Source organism: Bubalus kerabau, chromosome 12 (genome assembly GCF_029407905.1).
Source record: "Bubalus kerabau isolate K-KA32 ecotype Philippines breed swamp buffalo chromosome 12, PCC_UOA_SB_1v2, whole genome shotgun sequence".
Taxonomy (NCBI): Eukaryota; Metazoa; Chordata; class Mammalia; order Artiodactyla; family Bovidae; genus Bubalus; species Bubalus kerabau.
Genome location: NC_073635.1, coordinates 14,228,209 through 14,246,103, shown reverse-complemented (window position 1 = coordinate 14,246,103; position 17,895 = coordinate 14,228,209). Strand labels below are relative to the sequence as shown.

General features: G+C 45.2%; 1 protein-coding gene across 3 annotated transcripts in view; it reads left to right on the top strand.

Moving 5' to 3' along the window:
- ENOX1 (ecto-NOX disulfide-thiol exchanger 1) overlaps positions 1-17,895 on the top strand; it is a 340,778-nt gene that overhangs the window by 187,368 nt on the left and 135,515 nt on the right. For all 3 annotated transcript variants that reach the window (XM_055541998.1, XM_055542001.1, XM_055542000.1), the window contains exons 8-9: positions 11,462-11,568; positions 15,460-15,577. In XM_055541998.1, coding sequence (XP_055397973.1) covers positions 11,462-11,568; positions 15,460-15,577 — 225 coding nt within the window. The remainder of the gene's footprint in view (positions 1-11,461; positions 11,569-15,459; positions 15,578-17,895) is intronic.

Genomic DNA, 17,895 nt, shown 5'->3' with positions numbered 1-17,895 from the left:
TCATATGTTTCTGTCCTTTATTGTGCATAAACACAAATATTTGGCTTCTTTGTGTTAGAAAATTCTACTTAAAGCTTTTCTCCAGCTGTCGTTAAAGTCGTTCCCGCCTCCTTTGACATTTTCTGCCACCTCCTTTCCAGCAGTTTTCATACTGGGGTTCCTTGGGGCTGCGAGGACCAGCAGCATCTTTGGCATTTTTTGTCTTCTGCTGCTGCTAAGTTGCTTCAGTTGTGTCCGACCCTGTGCGACCCCATAGACGGCAGCCCACCAGGCTCCCCCATCCCTGGGATTCTCCAGGCAAGAACACTGGAGTGGGTTGCCATTTCCTTCTCCAATGCATGAAAGTGAAAGGTGAAAGTGAAGTTGCTCAGTTGTGTCCGACTCTTAGCGACCCCATGGACTGCAGCCTACCAGGCTCCTCTGTCCATGAGATTCTCCAGGGAAGAGTACTGGAGTGGGGTGCCATTGCCTTCTCCGTTTTTGTCTTCAGTGCCTTGTAAAAGGTCTAGCACTCCCCAGTGTTCATAAGACTTGGGCTCATAGTACAGATACACGTACAAATGGTTATAAACGCATGATGTGAAGTTGCCCAGATGCTGTTTCCATTCCCAACTTTACCACTTGCCAAGTATGTGACTGATAACGACACCTCTCTGTGAATCTCAGTTTCTTTGTCAGTGAAACAGGCATAACGATAACTCTTGCCTCAGAGAGTTATGGTTGTTCATCGCTCAGTCATATCCAACTCTTTGCAACCCCATGGACTGCAGCACACCAGGCTTTTCTATACTTCACTGTCTCCCAGAGTCTGCTCAGACTCAGGTCCATTGAGTCGATGATGCCATCCAACCACCTCATCCTCTGTCACCCGCTTCTGTTCCTGCCCTCAGTCTTTACCAGCATCAGAGTCTTTGCCAGTGAGTCGGCTCCTCACATCAGGTGGCCAAAGTTTTGCAGCTTCAGCTTCAGCATCAGTCCTTCCAGTGAATATTCAGGCTTGATTTCCTTTAGGATTGACTGGTTTGGTCTCCTTGCTGTCCAGGGGACTCTCAAGAGTCTTCTCCAACACTGCAGTTTGAGACCATCAATTCTTTTGTGCTCAGCCTTCTCTATGGTCCAACTCTTACATCCATACATGACTACTAGAAAAACCATAGCGTTCAGTATATGGAGAGTTGTTGGGAAATTTAAATGAGATAATATTTTAAAATCAGAGATTCTCAAACTTTTGTTATGTGTGAGTATGATCTGAAGACCTTAGAAAAGAGTGTCTGCTGGACTGGTAGTTGCCAGAGGCCGAAGGTGGAGGTGCAGGAAAGTAATGAAGGCAGTCAAAAGGCACAAACTTCTAGTTATAAATAATTCCCGGGGATGGAATGTACAGCATGGCAGCGATAGTTAACAATACTGTATTGCATACTTGAAAGTTGCTAAGACAGTAAATCTTAAATATTTTTCATCACAAGAAAAAAATGTGGTACCCAGGTGAGATGATGGATGTTAAGTAACCTTAGGGTAATCATTTCACAATATCTACCTATAGCAAATCATTATGTTGTACACCTTAAATTTACACAATGTCAATTACATCTCAATAAAACTGGGAAAATGTTTTCATAAGAATAATTTGCTGGACCCCACCCCTAGAGTTTCTAATCAGTAAGTGTAGGGGCTCCTTGCATTTTAATAAGTTTCCAAGTGATGCTTATGGTACTGGTCCAGGATCCACATTTTGAAAACCACTGTTTCAAATCAAGTGTAGTGTCTGCCCAATTAAGTCTGCTGCTGCTAAGTCGCTTCAGTCGTGTCCGACTCTGTGCAACCCCATAGACGGCAGCCCACCAGGCTCCCCTGTCCCTGGGATTCTCCAGGCAAGAACACTGAAATGGCAACCCAATTAAGTCTAAGTAACTGCAAATAACCAACAACTGTTGTCTGATTTTCCTAGCACCACTCATGGAGTTGATGGTGACCCAGAGGAAGGCAGGGTCACCATTTTGAAGGTCACAAAGAAGGAACACAAACTGTAACTCTCCCCTTCCTGATTATGTGATAGACAAGCCAACCACTGACAAAGGGGCCATTTTGACGACTCTGTAGGCATCTTTCTGTGATTCATAATGGAAACTGCAAACGCAGATAGCTCAGATTCAGAGCATTGGTCATCATGTCCTTCAAGCCTTTTCTCATTGATCAGGAATGGCAGAATTTAAACACTTGATTACCAGCTGTTGACATGGGATAGGAAAAGAATCTGAAAAACACTTAGTGGGCAGAAAATTGGAATGAAACTTGGTGATAGCACTTAAAAATTCAGATACTCTATCTTTTTCCCACTGCTAAGAATCTCTTATAAAGATATTTAGGTAAGAATGTGTCAGAAAATACATCTGAGGGTGTCCACTGCGGCCTTGTTAATTATGCACATAAGGCTAGATTTCCAAACAAGACCCTGTGGAATTCTCCAGGCAAGAATACTGGAGTGGGTTGCCATTCCCTTCTCCATGGGATCTTCCCAATCCAGGGATCAAATGCAGGTCTCTTGCGTTGCAGGCAGATTCTTCACCATCTGAGCCACCAGGAAAGCTCAGATATAGCACAGTGTATATAATAGCACATCTATGTAAGTTTAAAAAGGTTGCACATAGTAAAATACACAGTGTGTACTCTGCATATAACATTTTCTCTGGAGGGATAGGCTCTTAACAGTAGTTTAAAGAGAGACACGGAACGTACTGAACAGCACAGAGAGCTCCGCCGCATGTTCTGTGATGACCTAGAGGAGAGGGATGGAGGGAGGTTCCATGCATACACAAGCAGGAGGCTGTATATGTATACACATAATTGATTCAGATGGAGGGAGGTTCAAGCAGGCGGCTGTATATGTATACACATAATTGATTCGCTTTGTCATGCAGCAGAAACTAACACAACATTGTAAAGCAGTTATCCTCCAGTTAAAAAATATAAGTAAAGAAATAAAAAGAGACACTGAGTGGAAAGTAGTCAGGATGGGGAGATAGACTTTGACTTTTCAATTTATTCCTTTTTTCGTATATACATATATTACTTTAATTTAGTCCAAAGGGATAATCTAGACAGGGTGATTTATTGGGTCTTAAAAAGCTTAATGAGTTCTATATATTGTAAGGAACCATTAAAATTATAAAAGTCTCATGGATTTTTGTTATGTTACTTCCCTGAATCTTTGAATAGATGCATTAAATAAAGGCATCTACAGTTCTCTGAAATGTAGTGGGATTTATACACAGCTTAAAAAGTCACTGTCCAATGTCCTAGCATTTATTTAAACAGTGTCACCATTTCCTGCTTGCTTAAAATTTGCTAAAAGGACCCTTTTCTTTTTCCTTTTTTTTTTTTTTTTACAATTTAATCTGCATGTGTTTCTTCCTAGCCCCATCCCATTCCCCCCGCCCAAAATCAGATTTTTTACCTCATCCAGACAGGAAGTTCAGAACTGCGGCACCTGCTGGTGATGTTTTGGCCACAGGTGGCTCAGATGGTAAAGAATCTGCCTATAGAGCAGGAGATATAAGAGACATGAGTTTGATCCCTGGGTCGGGCAGATCCCCTGGAGAAGGAAATGGCAACCCACTCCAGTGTTCTTGCCTGGGAAATCCCATGGACAGAGGAGCCTGGCAGGCTATGATCCAGAGGGCCGCAGAGAGTCAGACATGACTGAAGTGGCCTAGCAGGCACCCACACTGCAGAAGACCCGGGTTTGATCCCTGGATCGGGAAGATCCCCTGTAAAAGGGAATGGCAACCCACTCCAGTATTCTTGCCTGGAGAATTCCATGGACAGAAGAGCCTGGCAGGCTACAGTCCATGGGGTCACGAAGTGTGGGACACAACTGAGCGACTAACACTTTTACTTTTTAACAAGGCTGTCATGGATTTCACAGGGTTACACAGCATGATTCATTTGACTCATCTCAAGACAGAACCCCAGAAGGCCGTTTTTCCTCCTCGACTTGAAATTCCAGCCCATGCTTCCTTAATGTATGGGTTGGGCCGAGTTAATTCCGTTTCCTGGGCTTCCCGCCAGACTGACTGGCTCCTGAGCTGAGGACCCAGAACCAGAGTAAGGGCGCAGGAATCTCTGGGAGCCGCTCTAGCAGCCTCCCATGTCGTGTTCAACACTAACTGCTCCTCCCTCTGGCTTTGTCTCGCTCCTCTGGGCATCCCAGAAGCCCTGGATCACTTATCCATTCTCTGTTCTAATTCTTCAATCCAAGGCCAAGGCTCATCCATCCCACCCCCGCTTTTAGTATTTAATAACAGCACTGATGAGCCAGGGTGGGGAAACTCCCCTTCTTTCACTTGTTACATGCCTTTGAAAATCTCTCCAAGCCACTGGCAGAGAATTTGGGAAAATGTTAGCCCTTAAAGGGAAATAAAATTTCCTCTGAACCCCACAGAGTTTAAGGTTCTATCTGGAACCTAGACAAGTTTTAAGAACAAACATTCTGCCTGGAAGATTTGTTTGAGGTGCTCTATGTAAGCAGGCCTACTGCCTATGAGGACTTCATCAATTTCTCCAGGTATTGGCCTTTCCTAGTGGCTCAGTCAAAATCCACTTGCAGTGCAGGAGAGCTGGGTTTGATCCCTGGGTTGGGAACATCCCCTGGAGAAGGGAATGGCAGTTCGCTCCAGTATTCTTGCCTGCAGAATTCCATGGACAGAGGAGCCTGGCAAGCTAAAGTCCATGGGCCCCCAAGAGTCAGACACAGACAGCGATTAAACCACCACCGCCAAATGGTTGGGAGGTTCTGTCACAGCTGTTTGGTGGGAACAGAAGATGCAGGAGGTTCAGAGACTCAGACATAAGCTCAGGAGGATGTGGGGGAGGAGGTCTGTGTTTGTTCTCTGGAGGAGCCTAACTTTCTCTTTGACTGCTTCCAATGCTTTTCTGTCCAGAGCTCAAAAACCAGGAGCCTGGGGCGGCCCAGAAGTCTGGTGCCTGGCTCCTTCCCCAGAAGCATACTGGAGTGGGATCTGTCCTGGGTGTTTACCCAGAACGCCCTGTTCTGAGCTTGTCTTTTCTGAGAAGACTGAAGTCAAGTGCTTCTCAAGAGGATTTGTAAAGTTCTCTCTCATATAAGAAGTCTGTTCTGAAGTCAACAGATGTCCAAACAGTTTGAAGTGGGGGAGAAATACCGGGAAAATGTATTAAATTACTTAGTCTTAGGATTTTTTTGAAGTTCTGAGGAATTTATACACATACATGTGCATGTAATGTGTATAAGAGAATGAATAGTCACTCACTAGTAGACTGTTCAGTTCTCTTATACACTCGACATGCACACCTATGTGTATAAATTCTTCAGAATTAAAAAAAAATCCTAACAAGTATGTGTGCCTGTTACGTGTATAAGAGAACGAATAATCGCTAGTAAGGTGTTCAGTTGGGCTTCTCAGTGGCACAGCAGCAAAGTCTCCACCTGCCAATGCAGGACTTGCAAGAGACGTGGGTTCCATCATTGAGTCAGGAGGATCCCCTGGAGTAGGAAATAGCAACCCACTCCAATGTTCTTGCCCGGAAAAGTCCATGGACAGAGGGGCCTGGCGGGGCTAGAGTCCAAGGGATTGCAAAAAGCCGGACACCTCGTGCACACACACACACACACACACACACACACACACACACACAGTGTTCAGTTAATTAAAGGTAGAGGCCGTTAGGCTGAGGAGGCTCTCAGGCCATGGTGGGGCTGGAAACCAAACCCTCCGCCGGCACATGCCTCAAGGTTAAGACAGAAACCTGAGGGCAGCCGCTCGCCAAATAAGCAGCTGGGGTCTGAGCACCAGCGAGTCAGCCAGTACCCTTGCTCAGCCTCTGCCTGCTCCCGGGGAATCTCCCCGGCTCCCGTCAGCGGAGCACTCCTGGCCACTTCCGGTTCCCTCCTGCTCGGTTGCAATCCACTTTTGCTGAAATAAACTTCACAAAGTTTAGTATACTTCAGTTTATCCTTTCGTAAGAGTTTCTTCAAAGGGTGATGAGCCATTTCCTCTCTTCGTCCTTCCCTTATGTTCCTTCACACCTGCCAGATGTGTCCTCAGGGACTCGACTGTCACCCCGAAGACGGACATTCAAGCATCCTTTTGAAAAAAATCAGTCTCTCTCATTCTTTTATTGAGGATAATTGTTTTGGGATTCGATCCCTGTGTCAGGAGGATTCTTTGGAGCAGGAAACGGCACCCAACTCCAGTATTTTTGCCTGGAAGATTCCATGGGCAGAGGAGCCCGATGGGCTGCAGAGAGCCTGACACCACTGAGCACGCACACACGTAATTGCCTCCCAGTGTTGTGTTCGTTTCTGCTGTACAAGGAAGTGAATCAGTTCTATGTACACAGATACGCGCTCCCTCTTGGGCTTCCTTCCCGCCCCCATCCCACGCTCCGGGTCAGCGCAGAGCCCCGCGCTGAGCTCCTGGTGCTCTACGGCAGGTCCCACTAGCTAGCTTCTTCATGTGTGGCGGTGTTTATACGTCAGTCCTCCTGCCCCAGTTCGTCTCACCCTCCCCTTGCACCTCTGTGTCCCCATCGTCTGTTCTCAGCGTCTGTATCTCTATTCCTGCCCTGCAGACAGGCTCCACTGTACCATTTTTCTAGATTTCACATATATGCATTATAATAATATAAAATATCACATATATGTTTTTCCCTTTCTGACCTACTTCACTCTGTATGACAGACGCTGGTCCATCCACATCCACCACAAATGACCCAACTTCATTTCCTTTTATGGCCATCACTTTAAATTTTTTTCATTTTTCTCAAATAACCTAAATGTAGGCAAACCTAATACTTAGAAACCCATGGCATCACCGACTCGATGGACGTGAGCTTGAGCAAGCTCCGGGAGTTGGTGATGGACAGGGAGGCCTGGTGTGCTGCCATGGGGTCGCAGAGTCGGACACGACAGCGGCTGAACTGGCCTGAATACATATAATGGGAGGGGGGATTTGCAAAGTATAAAGATTACATATTAATTCTCTTACTGAGAGCTCTGTTGATAATGCTTCCAAAATGCTGAAGTATTCTAACCACTGTAGGCTGGTGTAGGGCCTCCAGCCACCACTCTGCAGATCCCTGGGTGGTGAAGGCCCCGTGGGGGTTGACGTGAGTTTATTCTGCTCACAGCTCAACTTCTGCATGCTGTCTTTGTGAACTCAGGCCAGCACCGTCTTGTGTACTATTTCTCTGTCTCAGCATTGAAATAGAGTGTTGAAGATCCCACGTTAGCAACTACTTGTAGTTTTGCCTTATGGAATATGTTGTATAAATCATACTGGGGAAGTGGTGAGTGGTAGTCAAATTTACCAACTTGCTCTTTGGTGTGTCCTGCTGGAAACAATGAAGACTAAATGGTCTTTCCCTGGGACATCAATCCTAGCAGTCATCCTGATTTATGATTTTAAAAAATACGCTGGCTTGGAATCCCATCCATGAGGGCATACTCTTTGAGATAGTGTTTCCCTAATGAGGATGAATTCATGCCGAGCCTAGCATTCTTCTGAGTCCTTTCATGCACTTTTCATTTGAAAGACACAGCTGGCTCACGGTTAGTCTGTACCGAAATGAGAGGAGTCAGCTGGACCTCAGAAATACTGTGCGAGTTATTTTTTAAACCTAAGCCAAGTTACCCAGTTTGGGGGTTTTGGTTTTGAGGTTTCTTTAACTTGTTAATATGTGGGGCGGGGTAGGGAGTATAAAACTTAATAAGAAATAAAGATAATCATTTTAGTTAATGCGCTATTGAACAGAATACAATTAATTACATGAAGTTGAAAATGGCCCAGAAAATTCAAGATAAATCTCTGAATTCTTACTTTTTTCCCCAAACCTCCAATGTGTGTTAATGTTTTGGCTCCATCTGGATGACCTTCAGGTATCTCAGATTCAGCCTGTCCAGAAGTCAGCTCCTAATCTCCTCTCACAGACCTCCACTGTGCTCATCCTCTTGGTCTCTGGTGTACGTCCCAAGCTTGAGCCATTCTGTTCTCCCTTCTCTCCAACCTTACAGCAAGTCAGCTACTGTGTCCTGTTGACTCCTTGCTCCTCTCTCCACCCAGTGCCCTGTGTTAATCCCAAGCCTTCATCATGTCTCCCCAACAAATCCTACTTGACGGTGCCTCCTCTGGTCTACAGTATACAGTCACACTCTGGCTTATAACATACACAGTCCCTCCTGAGTCATCCTCACCCAGATTCAGCCCCATCCTCACCAGCTACTTTCACACAAAGCCCTTTCACAGCTCCATGCCTGTCTTTGAACCAGCCGCCCCTGCCTTCTCTACTGGGCAAGCCACTGATTCATCATTTAAGACTTAGCAGATGTGGCCTTCTTTAGGGATGTTCCATCTGATTTCTGCCTAACTGAGTTAGTTACTGTGTCCCCATCAGTTCAGTTCAGTTCATGTCCGACTCTTTGCAACCCCATGAATCGCAGCACGCCAGGCCTCCCTGTCCATCACCAACTCCCGGAGTTCACCCAGACTCACGTCCATCGAGCCAGTGATGCCATCCAGCCATCTCATCCTCTGTCGTCCCCTTCTCCTCCTGCCCCCAATCCCTCCCAGCATCAGAGTCTTTTCCAATGAGTCAACTCTTCGCATGAGGTGGCCAAAGTACTGGAGTTTCAGCTGTAGCATCATTCCTTCCAAAGAACACCCAGGGCTGATCTCCTTCAGAATGGACTGGTAGCTGTCATCAATACCTCTCTTGTGTAGGGTAATTACCTGCTTGTCTTTATTTCTCCCTAGAGACAGTGATCTCATCAAGGGCATGAGCTTTGTCTTAATTGTGTGTTTCTAACAATCAGTCAAATGCTTGTTCATTCAGAGGATCTTCAATGTTTGCTGAATGAATGAATGAATGAATTGAACTTATGCCCTGGGATGTGGTAATAACATGTTCTAAATAATTGAGGCACTTAACCTCATTTAAGAGTACTGGGCTTCAGTAGATACCCGGGGGTCTGTATTTACCCTTGAACCTGTGCAGTCTTTCCTCTACATGCCTCGCCTTCTGTACGCCTCCACGTGCATTAATGATCCCTCTTACTTTCCTGCCACTCCACACACACACGTGTGACCTCACCATTTTCACTGTTGTATATCCCCTCTATTAACAGCCTTCCCTGACTGCTGGCAGAATGTTGACTTTCACCCCCCAGATACTCAGTCTCAACCTGTCCTGTGCTTTGTCCTCAGGCCTGGTGTCAGGACACCCACCATTCAGGACACCGTCATCTAACCATGATGCTGGTTAGAGTTCTACTATTAAAAGCAGTGGAGCCCTTTACTCTCTAACAATCCCACGATCACCACCCTGGACAGATAATCTCATTAGACGGTGGATCCCACCGTGGCCTTTTGGGCCGGCTGCTCTGTGTTGCCCCTGCAGCTCTGTGTTGCCCCTGCAGCAGGCAGCTTGAAGCCCCAGATTCTCGCAGCCTCCCCGCAGACAAAGCAACAGGAAACCCAGGCTGCAGGAGTCGAACCAGTTCTCCACCAGCCGCGCAGCTGAGCGGAGCCCTGGGGGTGGGTGATCAGGGGAAAGTCAGCACCAGGGGTGGTTTGGCGGGACTGGCCTGGCAGTGTTCCTTCCTCTAGGTGAGGCGGGAGAGGGGAACTGAGTGTACTCAAGGTGGGGGAGAGCTTAGCTGCCCACAGATCCTCCTGTTCCAAGTAAGCACAACGAATTCATCAGGTGACCGGAGAATGAAGTTTGATAAGGAGATTCGGAGTTGGGATTCCCTTGAGGCAGAAAACAGTCCACGGGAGAGCCCCTGTGAAAATCACCACAGAGTGAGAAGTAGTTACTTGTTAATATTAGAAGATATTTACCATGTAGTAGGGCTTCCCGGGTGGCTCAGTTGTGAAGAACCCACCTGCCAATACAGGAGACATGAGAGACGCAGGTTCAATCCCTGGGTCGGGAAGATCCCCTGGAGGAAGGTATGGCAACCCACTCCAGTAATCTTGGCTTAGAAAATCCCCATGGATAGAGGAGCCTGGCGGGCTACAGTCCATAGGGTCGTGAAGAGTCAGACACGACTACATCGACTTAGCCAGCACCGTGTAGTCAGTGAAGGAAATCCGCTTTCTTCCTCTCCTCCATCACACACTTGTTTGTTTTGTGGGCTCACTTTTGAAATCAGGGCATCAGGTGCTGCTCTTCTGCAGGCATTATTCTATTTCTCTTTGACATTCTTTGGACACCTGGAAGATTGGGAAGAGCTTTGATATCCTTTTTTATAATAGAGCCCTGGGAAATCACTTAAGAAAGATTTATGTTAAGTAGAGCATTAGCATCCATAATAAGCTCATTTTACCTGTGCTTTCCTAACATTTCCTAAATGTTTAGAAGTTCAGGTTTAATCATATGGTTCATTCAGTGCCACGATTTCCTTAATCCCGTGCTTAGTAGATTGGTAACTGCTTGAGCAAAATTAAATCTGCAGTAGGTTGGCTCCATCTCTGAGCTCCACTGCTAAGAATCCTTTCCTTTCCCTGGAGAGCTTTGTTCACCACCCCTCAGCACTGACCATGGACATAGCACCTTGCCTGGAAGCCACAGAAGTGCTACGTTAAGTCAAAGTGATAGAAGTAGAACTTCAAGGGTGTTGGGAGCCTGAGGGGGAGGGGAGCATCATGAAAGTGAAAACGGAGTCACCGAGAATGGTCTGTGGCTGTGCTGAAACCCTGGAGGGCGCCACATGGTGTTGCATTAAGATCTGCATGCACTGTGCCGCTGGTTGGGTGAGAGCCTCGGTCTGTCTTCAAGTGGAGGCAGTGGCTCCTGTTTACTGCCAGAGGGCTGGAGAGCTGGCTGCAGTGGGTGCCACGGGGGAGAAGGGGGGACCAACGAGTGAAAATGGCCTTGAGATCGAGGGGAAACATGACACCACTACTCACTGCCCCGCCTTGGAACTTGGACACGGTAATGTCTTCAGAGGGCGGCAACAGGGCCCTTGAGATGGAGGCCAGCAGAGGGAAAGATGGATGTTTGGCTCTTCCTCGTTCAGCCGCTCCACCCTGGCTTCACTTCTCAGGCGCCCACCCGGGCGTTCCTGGATCTGTAGATCTGTATCTGTATGCCACCACCGGTGCCTGGATATCTATAGATCTACGTCGACAGATCCACCAAGTCATGTTTTTAGACACCCAAGAAGGCTTGGGTGCCAATGTCCATGCCCTTTCCCCAGCTGTATTTAGAACTTGTGTTAACCTAAAGTTGTGGAGACAGACTTGAAGGGAGACCTCCCCAACCTTGCTAACATGTAAGTACGAAAAGGCACGAATCGGATGGATATGGATGATGTCATTTCTACTGTGACATCATCTGTAGACTCTTAGTGCCTTTGCTTTGCTTCCCTGGAGTGATCACAACATAAATTACTTGTCTTGTTTGACTTCCTTGTTCACCAAAGTTGAGCAGATTGTGGCCGTTTTCAACGCTTCTACCAGACAAAAAGCTTGGGACCATTTCTCGAAAGCTCAGCGCAAGAACATAGACATTTGGCGAAAGCACTCTGAGGTTGGTGATTTTATTATTACTTTCTAACCACCATCACACAGCTGGATTGGCAGGGAAGAGTGTGGCTTCAGCCATGATGGTTTCTGTTACAGCGGGCAGTCCACCGGCCCGTGTCCTGTCTCACTGTCAGCCCCACATCCAGCTCAGATTGGTCCCCTGGTCCATAAAAGCAGCTGACCTGATGCTTGGAGGACGGAGAGCTTTTCTTTCCTGCAGAGAAAAGCATCTCTCCCATTCATAGTAAAGAGCTTGGAAATAAGCCCTTGGCGTAATCGTTGTGCCGAAAAAGTGTAACGTAAAGTAGAAAACTGGTCTTTACTGAGTTGTTTTTTTTTCCAGTGTTCTGTGGCACCATGGTTACCATTGGCCCCTTGGCTAGAAATGGCAAGTGTGCCTTTCAGCCACATCTTCTCATCTTAAGCAATGTTGTAGTCCCCTGTGCCAGCCGATGGGTCCCGTCAGATCCCTCCCCAGAGCAGATGTCCCTAGGTAGTGAATGTCCCGGCTAGCACTGCCCACCTTTCTGCATCCGTGCATGTGTGAAGTGTGAGTATCTACCCTGAGGCAAGAGCTCAGACCTCGACCTTCCCTGCCACCTACAAGAACCAGAATGTGTCATGAGTCATTGCTCATCCAGCTGTTATTTTTAACCCTGCAGTGTAGTGTTCGCTTTGAACCTGTAATTTGAAAGTAAGTATACTGTCTTTGTTTGCTTCTTCTTTTTTTTTATTTAACGAGAGAATGTCTTTCATTTGGATGCTTCTCCATTTCTAGCATGTTAATATTAAAGCTCTCTAAATGATAACCCCCTCTTTCCAAATCCCAAACTTATAGAAGGTAAGGTTTATTTATTTAATGATTTTGGCTCACACTTGGAAAATAAGTGTTTTATGTAGAGTTTGAGGAACCACAAAGTGCCGGGGAATCAATCATCTGGGTAGCATTTTAAGTGCCCATTAACTAATGCTAAATTACAGTTGAATACCAATGGCGCTGGATGTAGCATCCACATGCATACCAAATGAATTCTTTATTATCACTGTTATTATGGTGAATACTGAATGACTTCACAATAATGGGACACTTAAAACGCTAGTGCAATTTATTATGAAGAAGGACATTTTTTATTTTGTTCACAAATTCGGAGAATGTGGCTGGTGACTGATACAATTCTGTTCCTCTGCCCAGGATGATGGATAAGGAGGAGGTGGGGTTTCTCTTCAATGTTGGGGAAAAGAGGGGCAGAAAACCAACAGGAGCTCATCTCAGGCTCTCGCAGACACTGACTGACTCAGGACCCATGTCAGGGTTGATTTTCAGGAGGAAAGAGTCCCGGAAATCAGTGATGAAATATCCAAGATGAGTGTTCTGAGACACTCATTGGAATCCACAAAGCACGATTCAGGTGTGGGAATGATCTGCCTATGAATTGTTTGCTTTTTTGGCTTCACACAAAACCAGACATACTAGGAGAAATGTTAAGAGGAGGGCAGGTGGCTTAACTCTGGATAAATCGAGACCTACCAAATCTGGCATTAGTACGTGAGTGTCAGCAACTCATTGATCCATCAGGCTTCCTGCCATGTCTGGTCCTGCTCCCCAGCCCTGCTGCCGCCTCCTGTGCAGGGCCATCCTCTCCTTTGCTGAACAGGACACACAAAGGGTTCTGGCTTTGTCCCAAGGAACCCTGCTTCTTCACTCCTCCCGGGAGGCAGAAACGGAAGCAGTCCAGAGAGATGCTCCTGGAAAGGGTCTTTGCGTCTCCCTGCTGCTCCCACCGCCTCTTTTGATATACCAGGAAATAGAATTCTAAATTACCTTTGATTTTCTCTCCTCCATGTCGCCTAACTGATTAAATACCAGTTGGCAGTTTAACATTGTGGATGATTTCTCAGTTGCATATAAGCTTGATAATTGGCTTGATTTTTTCCACGTTCCCGTGAACAGCGTCTGTTAATTATCGGCAACACCTTTACAGATTTATTAGAGTGTACTAGTGATTTACTGCTGAACCAGAGGCACCCTGTGGAAACACCCACCGCTTTTTGTTCCCCCTTCAATTTTTTTTTCCTTTCCATCACCCTTCCGAGAACAGCTACTGTATGACAGTTTGTCATTAATTGTAAAGACTAAACAACAGACCCTTTCAGCCTCCTTTATTCTTTCCACCTGAAGTTTCTTTGTTTCGAGTATTTTCAGGCCACCTCCTGGGGAAGTGGGCCCCTTGTCAGTGGAAAGATTAGCTGTCCACAATCTAAAAACCTCCCCACTAATCACATGTGACAACCACCTCCGAGCTCCGATGGTGTTATTAAGGCGGAATTGGAACCTCTCTCTGCTGGGTGGCACGGTCAAATAAGGGAACGCTGCCTTCATCATTGTGCCGCTCAGGACTGCCCGGTGACGGGTGGTCCTGTCCCAGGGACGTCCCTTCTACCTCTCCTTCTCCCTGTCTTATGGCTTCCCTGTTTCTGCAGTAGTGCTTCCTGGGGCTCAGAGCTGACCGTGCGAGCGTGATTGGCAAAACATAATTCCCCATCCATCGTGCTTCAGTTAAAATGTGTGCACTATGGAGAGAGGAGAATTGAGAGGACCTATAACAGAATAATACAGACACATCCATCCATTGAAAGGGCACTTTGCGTTTAAAGTCATGCCACTAACACGCTAGTGTTGTGATTTAGTTTTATTGTGAGTCATAGAGTCATTTATTATAAAGTGAAATTATTTTAACTGTTTGACTTTTATTTAGAGACCTTGGTTTAAATGGGGAGAAAAACAATAATGCAACCCTGCTCTTATTTTTTTTTCCCTCTTTGAGATCAGAACATGTAAGAGAACAGAATAGATAAGAATTTACAAATATATAATATCCAGCTTGATGCAAAATAGTAATATAGTAATTTAATGTAAACCATTACAGTGTCCTGATTTTTAGGCACAGTAGTAAACAATTTATTATGTAAGTCTTTATTTTTGAAAATGAATTTTAACATAACACTTTTCCATTCAAACAGCCTTGTATTACTACTATCTCGTTGATGTGTGAGTAGACTGAGACTCAAAGAAATTAAATGCCTTGATTACAGTCACTTCTCTAGGAAACAGAGAAAGATACAATCCTTAGATCTTAAAGGGATGCTAAAACAACCATTACATCACAAACAATAAACCCCTGTGATAATGTGAAACACCAGAAAAGAGGGCATCTGCTTTTATTTTGTCCTGGAACACCTTTGGATATCTGAAGTGTGTGTGTGTGTGTGTGTGTGTGTGAGAGAGAGAGATCACATGTGGGCACATACATTCAGGGACACTATTACGCATGAACTTAATTTTCAACTTAACCAAATCTCACATGATGCTAAGAATGTCACATGCATTAACTTGTTTATCCTCAAAACTCTTATTGTCCCACTATCTCAGTGAGTGAATTGACCCTAAGAAAGATGAAATATCCCTAAAGTGACCCCAGTGGTTCAGGGGTAGATGAGGCCTTTTTAAAAATTCTCCTGTGTGCATTCCTAATCACTAGCTGAGCCCCTCCTGCGTGCCATTCCTGGTAATAGACATTTCTGTGGGAGCCTCAAAATAGCCCTGCCAGGGTGGATGTTATTGCCCCCATTTTTACCAAAGAGGAAATTAAGACTCAAGAGATTGAATATCTTGCTGACGAGCCCTTGATTCACCTTTGGTGAGCAGGGATTTCTTGCGAATCGGATACCGAATCCCTCGGTATCCCCAGACCCCGCAGAACTCCCCTCTGGGTTAGGTGGGGCAGCGTATGGGAGGTGAAGACATGTCTGTATCAGTCTTAATACCCCGAGAGACCGCTGAGAAAGCAGTGTCACGTGTCTGCGACTCTGACGCCCGTGGGTCCTCTGCTTCCAGGAACTTCGGAATGCTCAGAGTGAGCAGCTTATGGGCATCCGTCGCGAAGAAGAGATGGAAATGTCGGACGATGAGAACTGTGATAGCCCCACTAAAAAGATGAGAGTCGATGAATCAGGTAACGCTGATCACCACCACAGCCCTGTGAGCTGCCGTAATGGTCTTCCTAATCTTAGCTGGGGCGTACATATCGGCAGGTGGTCACGTCACTCACTTTCATTTGAGTTACGCTAAACTTTTCATCTTTGAGTGACTCTGCCTTTTATTAATAGAACTTGAAATTCCTTTTTGGAAACATAATGATTTAAATTGTCCCATTCGTTTCTTATGTGCATGAGTCTGGGGCTGTTAAGACATTTTTTTTTCGGGGACATTTGCCTGTTCCCATAAAAATCCTCTTCCAGAGTGTGGCAGCCACTGCTGATGCTGAAATACAGATAAAATTTGGTTTCAATCAGTGTACTTCTTTCATGGGAAATGTTTAATCCCTAAAGAAGGTTTCTAGCCTCCAAAGCAACATGCTTGGAGAATTAGATTTTTTTCCAATAAATTTTAGTTCCTAACCTATGATCAAAGGGATGGCCCTATTCGGTACCAAGAAAGGGGCATCAATCCTTGAGTTATAAAAAGGAGAGAGGCTTAGAGAGAACCTTGCTTTATATGCTCTGACTAATCTGAGAGGCCGACTTAAAACTCTTTTTCTCAAATTGTGTGTAATTCCCTCGGTGTTGTATCAATAAAAGCACGCAGGGGAAATGCTCACTCAGAGGTAGGAGACACCCGGGGAGACTGCTTGTCTGAGGGGAGGAGTGTTGTCTAAAGGGCCTGGGACAACCACCCTTGCCACCTTTGCCAAAAAGGGAATAAAACAGCCCCCTCTCCCAGGCCTTTTAACAGGAAGACTCAGGTGACCAGGAACAACGGATTTTTATGAATTTGTTAGTAGAGGCCAAGATCAGGATTACAAAATGATCAGGTTGTCAGGATTTCAAAGTTGTCAGTTAGGCTGCTTCTGTGTCTTGGCTGTTGTCAGGAGTGCTGCTATGAACGTAGGTTACGTGTATCTTTTTGAATTAGAGTTTTGTCCAGGTATATGCCTAGCAGGGGGATTGCAGGATCATACGGTAGTTCTATTTTTAGTTTCCTGAGGGACTTCCGGGCTGTTCTCTACAGCAGTCGTTCCAGCTTATATTCCCACCAACAGTGTCCGGGGGTTCCCTTTTCCCCATATCCTCTCCAGTGTTTATTGTTTGTAAACTTTTTTAATGATGGCTGTTCTGATAGGTGTTTTGATTTGCATTTCTCTAACAGTTAGGGATACTGAGCATCTTTTCATGTGCCTACTTGCCATGTGTATGTCTTCTTTGGAAAAATGTCTATTAAGGTCTTCTGTCCATTTTTAAATAGGGTTGGTTGTTTTCTGTTGTTGTTTATTTGTATGAGTTATTTGTATATTTTGGAGATTAAGCCTTTGCCAGTCACATCTTATTTCCTTCCAGTCCGTAGGTTGTCTCTTCATTTATTTATTTTTTTTAAATTTTATTTTATTTTTAAACTTTTCATTTATTTTTTATGGTTTCCTTTACTGTGCAAAACCTTGTAAGTTTGATTAGGTCCCATGCATTAATTTTTTAATTTCTATTGCCTTGGGAGACTGACCTAAGAAAATATTGGTATGATTTAGGTCAGAGAATGATTTTCCTGTTTTCTCTTCTAGAAGTTCTGTGTTGTCATGTCTAATGTTTGAGTCTTTAAACCATTTTGAGTTTACTTTTGTGCATGACACGAGCGTGTGTTCTAACGTCATTGATCTACATGCAGTTGTACAGCTTTCTCAGCACCATTTGATGAAGACATTGTCTTTTCCCCATTGTATATTCTTAGTTCCTTTGACAGAGAGTAATTGACCGTAGGTGTGTGGATTTATTTCTGGACTCTGTTCTATTCCATTGATCAATATGTCTGTTGTTGTACAGATAACCACACTGTTTTGATTACTGCAGCTTTGTAGTATTTTCTGAAGTCTGGGAGAGTTATGCCTCCTGGAGACAACCTAAGTGTCCATCGACACACGAATGGATAAAGAGGATGTGGTGCATATACACAATGGAATACTACTCAGCCATAAAAAGAGTGAAATAATGCCATTTGCAGCAACATGGATGCAGCTAGAGATTATCATACTAAGTGAAGTAAGTCAGAGAAAGCACGGTATCATTTATATGTGGAATCTAAAATATGGCACAAATGAACCTGTCTACAAAACAGAGATAGACTCACAGACACGGAGAATAGACTTGTTGTTGCCAAAGGGGAGCGGGGGGAAGGAGAGGGATGGACTAGGAATTCGGGATTGGCAAATGTAAGCTATTACATTTAGACAAGATAATCAGCAAGGTCCTACTGTACGGCACAGGCAACTATAATAAGTCCAGT